Below are 9391 nucleotides of genomic sequence, written 5' to 3'. Positions count from 1 at the left end.
GGACCTGCCTGGTGTGTTCCTTGTTCTTCATGATGCTCTCTGCGCTTTTAACGGACCTCTGAGACTATCACAGTGCAGGTGCATTTATACGGAGACTTGATTACACACAGGTGGATTGTATTTATCATCATTAGTCATTTAGGTCAACATCGGATCATTCAGAGATCCTCACTGAACTTCTGGAGAGAGTTTGCTGCACTGAAAGTAAAGGGGCTGAATAATTTTGCACGCCCAATTTTACAGTTTTTGATTTGTTAAAAAAGTTTGAAATATCCAATAAATGTCGTTCCACTTCATGATTGTGTCCCACTTGTTGTTGATTCTTCACAAAAAAATACAGTTTTATATCTTTATGTTTGAAGCCTGAAATGTGGCAAAAGGTCGCAAAGTTCAAGCGGGCCGAATACTTTCGCAAGGCACTGTATTTAATACCCTCAAACACCAAGTTAAGCGTACCTAATTTCCAAATAGGCCATCATCACTGTCAATTGTAAATTATGATTCTTCACCTTTTACTGGTGAAATGTCCAAACTGTGTCTGCATGCCAATCATTTGATCTTAATCAGTTTCACAGGAATATGCGCTGTTGAGAAATTAAATGTGACTATTCCGCTTCAGTTAACCATCCTAAAATCTCACTCGACAGTAAGTGTTTTTGGTGTAACAGGAACGTTATAAGCCCACTATGCTATGCTATTATATTCGGTTATGTTATGTAAAATATCATTATGTGATCTTGCAGGACACTTCAGAATTTTTTTCCCAGAAATATTTTTACCAGCTCAGTGGATATAGCGCTGCAATATATATACTTTGCCAGGGAGGCTTTATTTCAAGGGAAGCAATCCTTAAAAATGTTTTTGCAGACTTTAGTCTTCAAAAAAACACTACAGTGAATACTAGTATTTATACCATATACCATAGTATTTTTTCATGTGGATATATCTGTTATCTGCTGTTGATATTTCTTCCACAGCAACCACGTTAGCCGTACCCACTCATCAAGTTCAGAATGGGCAAGTAATGGTGACTCAATGGGGTGGAACGATCTCAAGGGAAACAGTCATTAGCCGATATGCGTTGGTGCGTTTCAACCATTTCAGTTCACCATCTGCTACTTCTTTGGTCAACCATTAACTTTGGGAATGTTTTTATCCGTCCTATGCCACCCTCATCCTTTGACCCTAGGGAAGTTGTATGCAATTGAAGGCTGTACATGTAAATGCTTACCCACGACATATAACCAAGCCAAACAGTTTGCCCATGTACATTAGTGCAGACGTTGGCAGAAATTGCAATGGACAAGCACGGCACGGCACGAAGATGGGCACATGTACTACGAACATAGGTAGTTCTTGTGACCTCACAGAGCTGTGTGAGGCCATGTGTCCACAAATGTGAGGCTAGCCTGAATGCAAAAGAAGGATGCGCCCAGGAAATGGCCTTGTCAAGATCTCCTCAGGTCATGTGACCACTAACCCTATGGTGTCTGAATGCCTCGCGGATCTCAAGTTAGGCTCAACCCCATATATTCAGACAGAAAGTGAAAATTAAGCATATGCTTTAGAGGTTGTCAGAGAAGAGGGGGTGGAGCGTGGTGTACTATACCTTGTCGGCTGCTGCTGGACAGAAGATAAGCGATGGCCCTTATCACTCGACCCACAGAAGTAGCACTCATGCACGTCAGCACCGAAACACAGAGTAGAGAACATGCTTTGGAAAAATTCCCTTTGTTCATGCGTGGACCCTCAGTCTTGACTGCATGCATCACTGACCAGACAAGGGCAAGAACAATTAAGGAGTCTTCTCCAAACTTCATCTCTCTTCATCTTTCATCTTGTCTCCCTCAGTCGATTGTTAAAAGGCCAAATTACCAAAATAGTCTGGCCACAGGCTTGTAGGATAACCAACCCATTTAGGTAACACAGTATAAGCAAAATTACATGACTTTGTATTCCCGCGCTTTAGACAGACGAAACTGAGAAAACCATCTAATTGGGGACATAGTTGAATAATTATGAGATGAAGGGGTAGAAACCTGGGGAAAACATAATTGGGATCACTAGACATGGAGGTAACTTGAAAGGATAAAAGGACAAGCTTCCCAAAGGCGATGCATTCGCCCCACTCCCATTTGAAATGCCTTTCAATTCTTCTCCGGGTAAACAGTGAGTATTTCTGTTTGTCTGGACTTATTTCATGAAGGGAATGTTTCCAAAGAATTGTGTTTATCCTTGTTCAGTTTTTAGGGCAGGGGAAGTTTTAACATCCAAGGCAGGGATTCAATCCGATCATGGATTTAGATAATGCACCATTTAAATGTTATTTCCAATTGAGCAGACATATATAGAGTGGAACATGAATGTGGTCTCTGTGAATGCGGGAACATTGCTTTTAAAACGTGCATTGCAGACAAAGCGCAATCGGATTGAATCCCGGCCCAAGTATATATGCTCATTATCGTGGACTCTAGAAAATCAATGTCTGTCATATCTGCAAGGTTTTCTCTTAACTCAAAGCTACTCCATCCCCTATTTATTGATGGATATGGACTCTCTCCGTGTGAGATAAAGGCACTCAAGTAGTTATTGGGGTGTTTGGTTGCAACAAGGTTTCAATCTTACGGTAACTTAGGTCATTTTTTACAGTTAATTGACACTGAGAATTTGAGAAATATTCACAACCAAATCTCATCCAAAGGGAAGACTTTTCTTGATGGGCCCCATTTTCCTTTGATTTGCTTTAAACCTCCTGCTGTGTTCCGGTCGAATTGGACCGATTAACAAGTTTTCTCTCTGAAAAATGTAGTTCATTTCATCTGATTGTCATAAGGTTCCAATACTTTGTCCACACAGGGCACCTGAACACACAAAATACATTTGGATGATTTTCATTACATTTTGGGTAATTTTTTATTTAACTTTTGTACACCTGTGGTGTTCCCAGTCAAAAATGACCAGCCATAAGAAATTAATGGGTGAGACTACAACTAGTGTATAAAATTGAGTTCAGGCACATGCCCATTCTTCAGATGGACACACTTCCTCTCCCAGACTCCCACATATACTGTATGTGTGTTTGAGCACACACCTCACTCCACTTCTTGGCTTCCATGCCAACCCCCACGGGAACCTTTCCCCAATAGATTCTTTCCCCCACGGGAACCACACCTGTTGGCATTCTTACAAACAATCGCAACATTGTCTCAATAATATATAGAACTTTTCTCGTAGCTCTGGTATATAAAACTTTTTTGAGGCCTTGCTCACAAATCATTCTGTGGCAGCACAATGACCAAACAATATACTGTATGTGAGGCTCTTGATTATATCTTTGATCATGACACTGGTGAGGAGAGGCCAGGAAACTGACAGTAAAGATGCATTAGAGGAGGAAGTGTCAGGAGTTGAAGACAACACAGAATATGATCCAGACCAAGAGACAACCGATGTGGAACAATCCAGTGATGAGGAAGGCCCTGCTGAGGTTGTTGTTACATTCCGGTCAAAGAATGGGAATTTGTCCTGGTCTTCATCCCCACGAGAGGAGAGGTCGGCTGTCGGCTGAAAATGTTATCAGGATGATCCCAGGGCCAACGAGATACGCCATATCCCGGGTTGAGGACATAAAATCGTGCCACTATTTAATTTTTTTAAATGGTTTCAAAACAAATGTCCTTGTTAAACTTTGACACAAAGTAGTCTGTGATAAATGTTTCATCTGTTTGTTATAGTCAAATGAATCCATTATGCTTTTTTAAAACTTAAAAACGAGTTGTATGAGCTCAGGTCAATGAGGCTTACAAGCCATAAATAGCAAATAGAAGTTCAAAACTTGTAATGTTCACAAGAACTTAAGTTGATAAGATCTAACACAGCTATAATGAATTAACATGAAATTAACAACAGGGGGGTTAAGGGTCACATCCTGTGCAAGGCATTAGGGCTCTACTCAATCCTCAGTTCTGAGCCTTTAGTTCTGATAGTATGAATATAATATTAGGACTATCACAATAGTAGTTTGTGATAAAATGTATGTGCCTAATTAGTCGTGCAGCGGTAGTTCCACAAGTGCAATAAAATAAACTTCAGTATTAAGGGTTAGGAAATAGAATTTGGTGGAAGCAAATATTTCAGAAACATTGTAAATACTAGGGGCTGGAATCAAGCCACTTTAAAAATTTAAAGAATTTCCCAATTGAGCTGACATAGCTGCATTCATGGTAAACTGCCTATAGCTACTTATTTAAGAAGTAACCCAGAGCTTACATAATACTGCAATTCAGATTGACTCCAGTCGTAGGCTTTAAATTACAATTCCCTTTCAGAGAAGGGATCATCTCTAGAAGCAACTGTGGCTTGGCACTATTATTGCTTAGCTATACAGTGTAATGATTGTCATGTACCACATGATTTAGTGCAACTTTTTATTTATAGAAAACAGTCTCATACAAAAAAAAAAGTCCATTTACAATATGCACAAAATATAAAAGATACATCGCATTCTCAGAGATCAATTTTACAACATTTATTCAGCTTAGGCATCCCACAGTGAAACGCTTTCTAAGATAAACCCAAATATATTGTCAATATTATTTTCACACAAGGTGCATTTCCTCGATGTTTTATGCACAAAATACACCCGTTTGTCTTGTGATTCAGCCCTCATTTGAAATACAAAACTATTTGAGCGGTGGTTGAGTTGGAGACACACCCAACAAAACACGGGAAAAACAAATCTAAACCATGAGATCTCCTGTAGGAGGTGGTTAGAGCAATATGCATCCATAAGAAAATGGAATACCATAGAAGACACTGGTACTGAATATAGGACTCTGCATGATTGTCCTTGGGAAGATATATTCAACATGTCCTAACACAACATTGCTTGCTTTTATTTTAGAAGAAATAGAATTAGGAAAAAATATGCTTCCTCAGATGAAATCCCACATTTGTGAAATACAGGAATTATATGGAATGACTAAACACCATGAAGAACACACCCAACAAGCAAAGAGCTTATTCATCATCAGTCAGGGACTTGTCAACAAATGCTTGGCCCCAGTGGGAAACTCATGGAGATCACATGGTTTATAAAGGACTAAGATCCCTCTTAATTTCTTAACATTCATCTCTTATGTATTAAGAACATTGAGGGTATTGGAAGGAGCAGCTTATTCACACCAAGACGTCGCAAACCATGATGTCTGCAGTGTCATGCTCGGGTGCAGAAACCTGAACAGCAACAGTCCAGGAGGAAACAGAACCAGATCCGCTTAGGTGGTGCTGCAAAGATGGCCGACAGCGCCAGCACAAGAAAGGCCTCTTGCCTCGTGACCTTCACATCCTCTTCTTTTCTCGATGCAGGGCCGGCTCCGATACGAGAAACCACATCACTTCCCAAAGTCCGTCCAACACTAGTTTGGATATTCTGCTCCTTTTCAAGTGAGCTAAGTGCCAGAAGTGGCCCTTGTACAGTGGACCAGAGTTCTGGAAGCGCTGAGGTATTTCAGCAGACCTGCAGCATGCGAGTGTTGCCATTGAACTCCTCATCAACCTGAAACCGGCGAGACACTTGTGTTAGATCACCTGCTCATCAATTCAATCACAACAAACTAGTACCATCATGGAGATAGTTTATCTGCATTTATTTTCAAGACACTCACCTCAGAGTAGGCAGGCAGTGGTGGAAACTGGAAGGCTGAGGAGTGCATGAAGATGGGGCTGTCGTCGCCATCGTAGTCATTCAGCAGGGGCGTGAGGGGCTGATCCAGGCGGCAGTCGCGGGTGACATCGCAGTAGCTGGGGGGAGCAGAGGGCATGCGCAGGGACACCCAGCTGGCTGAGGCATTGCTGACCGAGCCGTCTGTGCTGCTCACGCTGTTGGTGCGGCTGCCCAGGCCGGCTGTGCCGATGACCAGCGGCAGCTCCAGGATCAGCTTCTCGCTGCCTGGGATGTGCATGTAGATCTGGAGGAGAGGATAACGGTTAGAAACCAGACTTGCTGAGTGGCCATTTCAAAAGGCTGCATGTCTAACTAGTGCGGACACTTGGCTCATCCTCTTATCTAATTGAAATGGTGTCGGATTTAGAGTAATGAACACACTATTATAAGCACGTCTATGATAATAGCGACGAGTTAGTTTAAAGGTTGATAAACACTTCATTTCACCAATGAAAAGCCATTGTTACTAGAAATGGCTGCTTACCACAAACCCATTAGCACTATCCTATTATGCTAATTCGAGGGGATCAAGATGCTCACCATGAGGGCGTACTCCACGCGGATGATGTTGCAGCCCAGCATGGAGGGCTTGATCTTGGGCACACGGATGGTCTTGCCCTGCCAGGCGTCGCACATACCGGAGATGATGTGGTTGCCACGCACAGAGGAGAGCTTCTGACGGAAGACCTTTGTCCTGCCATTGGCCTGGTAGGTGTGCTTGGAGATGATGGCTGCCTTGGGCACCACAATACGTGAGCAGGTGTTCTCAAACTTGGCACAGATGCAGATGTCTTCGCCCTCACAGAACCCCTTGCGATCGATCTTGGCGTTGAGGGACACCTGGCCGTCGGGAATGAACATGCAGGTGACCTTCTTCTCCTTCATGCCACCTGTAGGAGACTGAAGAGGAGAGAAAGAAACTGGTTACACATGGGCTCACTAACAGATGTTTAACCATGCTTTTGAGATCTCAAATTCAATTCCTTCATGTTCACAAATGCCAAGTTCTCTAAATTGTTTAAAGACTTCTAGGACCTATGACTTTAATTGCATGAGGTCAAATCTGTCCATGCTTTACAAGGAAGACTGCTGAGCAGGATGAGGCACAGGTGCCCAACCTGAAGCATCACATCTGGGCATGTCACAACTGTAATTCTAAAGGCTGGTTGAAGTTAACACTCAAGGGAAACATCTGATACAGACTGCTCACTCTTAATGCTTTCAGATTGTCATCTGTTGTGTATCAGCAATACCATTAAAAGGTGAGTTTCCACAGAGTTCAGGTGGCTAGTTGGCTTGCACCTCAGCTATTTTTACTTTTGCAGTTCAGGCTTTGTGATAAGTGAGAGATGAACTCACCAGCAGGTCTGGGGTGTTCACGTCCAGGGGCTCCTCCACCTCAAAGTGCTTCTTGCACTCCAGGGCAGGCTGAGCAGGCCTCTCCATCAAGGCCTTGACAAAGTACTGGACATAGCCAAACTTGCCCTTGTAGGAAGACACAATCTGCCTGTGGGGAAACAAAAAGATAAGGCAGAGCCACATACAGAGGAAGCTTTATATTGTATTGACTTACTAAAATACAGGCCAATGTAAAGAGACTTACCCTTGCTGGGGGAGCTCAAATCCAAACATGTACTCGTACTTGTTGCCAGGTCTTAGGACAACTGATCCATCATGATCTGAAATTGTTAATAAAGTGTTTTAATAATGGTGATTTGCCTGATTAATCGAAACGGCAAGATACAAGGTTGCTTTAAAAAAAAAAAAAAAAATTTAGCCTAGTGTTGGAGGTTTGCCAAGAACACCATGCTACCCTCAGCCTAGTACTGTGAAACAGATGATGTTTTTGACACCTCAGAATGGGATTCCCTGTATACACTCCACATATACTGCTCAGCCACTGCTGCCAGCAGCTTTTGCATAGGCCAGTCATTCATTCCATGGAATTCAACTCTGAAGTCAATGACTACCGAAGTAGGAGACACTTTCAGTTTAAAAAACAGCTCATAACTGCTAGGTAAACTAACTTGATACTTCACATGAATCTGTAATTTGAGCCTTACAGCGACAGTCACATTTGAAATGCATGTAATAATCACAAACTGATCTTCGTCGATTATGCGTATCTACATGGCTAACGTTACACTTGAAAATAAGTTATTCATCATATTGATTTTACGGAATAATTCAATGAGGATCTTACCAGCTGGGTGGTCAACAAGTTGAACAACTTCTTCGTATCTCAAGTACTCATTCTGCTCTCTGCATTTCTGCTTTCCTTTGGCATATTCCACTTTGGCGCATCCAACTCCGAGTACCCTCATAGCCGAGACTCTGGTCACCTCCGCTACTTCCACCACGATCCTCCCGGCTACTTTGTCTCCACTGCAGTAGAAAGCCTTGCTAGGATCGCTGAAAATGACCTCGAACGTCTTCACTCTCTTCGGCATAGCAACCATGTTTGCTATTTAGTCGATATCCAAGTCTAATAGTTACACTGCAAGAAGTTCAGAGTTATTCCAACTCCAAATCAATGTTTTGTTGTTCAATAAGACGGTCAATATAATTAATTGATTGATTGAGGTTTAATGAACTACGACTGTGAAGCAGCGCAAAAATATTGCTTTCGTGTAAGCCTATCCAAAAATATCTCCAACCTACTGTCAAGTTAACTTTAGGAGCTACAAACAAAGGAGGAAGGCGCAGCTTTTATATGAGGAGGCCAGCCAGTGATTCACCAGCGTTGTTGATCACTTCAGCTGAGCATGTGGAAGCAGAATGCACAGCATGGCTCAGCGCATGAACATCGATGTTTGTGTCGTCTGTAACCAATCAGCGCCCGGGAACGGCGCGTGGACACCTCGTGGCTGAGAAGATAGAGCGAGTGCTCAGCAGCTGTCACAGAGGAAGGGTTTATGGAGGAGTGGCTAGATTCTTGTTTGTAGCTTTTTAGTCTGTGGTCTTTTGGAGAACGAAATTAACTTCACAAGCCTGGGACAGGAAGGATAACTCTTAAATATATGAATTAGTATAGGTTTTTTTACAGCCCCGTCGAGGTACATTTTGTTCAGATTTGACCCTCCTGGGAGTGGATAAAGAAGTGTCATGGCACTACAAACTACACTGAGTGTACAAACAATTAGGAACACCTGCTCTTTCCATGACATAGACCAGTGATTCCCATCTTTTTTCAGTTATTGTACCACCAACGGAATTCTGCTCTGCCCAGAGTACCCCTGAAGTATCATCTCATGTGCATTTTACCAGTAGGCCTATGGTCTCATGAGTCTTCTCAAGTACCCCCTGTGGATAGGCTAAGTACCCCCAGGTACCCCTGGTTGGGAAACATTGACATAGACTGGTGAAGGCTATGATCCCTTATTGATGTCACCTGTTATTAAATCCACTTCAAGCAGTGTAGATGAATGGAGGAGAGAGGTTAAAGATGGATTTTTAAGCCTTGAGAGGAAACAAAATCAAATATTATAGGTCGCATACACGTTTAGCATGAGTTATTAAGGGTGTTGCGAAATGCTTGTGTTCTTAGCTCCAACAGTGAGCTATATATATATATATATATATATATATATATATATATATATGTATATACACATATATACACACACCTACTCATTCCAGGGTTTTTCTTTATTTTAAATATTTTCT

General features: G+C 42.1%; 1 protein-coding gene across 1 annotated transcript; it reads right to left on the bottom strand.

The window, feature by feature from the left end:
- Positions 1 to 4413: 4413 nt before the first annotated feature.
- On the bottom strand, positions 4414 to 8433 carry LOC110496349 (thioredoxin-interacting protein). Its single transcript, XM_021572190.2, has 6 exons — positions 7929 to 8433; positions 7329 to 7404; positions 7085 to 7232; positions 6266 to 6625; positions 5667 to 5969; positions 4414 to 5557 (listed from the first exon to the last, which is right to left on the bottom strand). Exons 1-6 carry the CDS (start codon positions 8182 to 8184, stop codon positions 5510 to 5512), a joined length of 1191 nt encoding a protein of 396 aa, XP_021427865.2. The 5' UTR covers positions 8185 to 8433; the 3' UTR covers positions 4414 to 5509.
- Positions 8434 to 9391: the final 958 nt, after the last annotated feature.

The sequence above is a fragment of the Oncorhynchus mykiss genome, chromosome 18 (genome assembly GCF_013265735.2).
Source record: "Oncorhynchus mykiss isolate Arlee chromosome 18, USDA_OmykA_1.1, whole genome shotgun sequence".
Classification (NCBI taxonomy): domain Eukaryota; kingdom Metazoa; phylum Chordata; class Actinopteri; order Salmoniformes; family Salmonidae; genus Oncorhynchus; species Oncorhynchus mykiss.
This window is presented reverse-complemented; position numbering and strand designations above follow the sequence as displayed.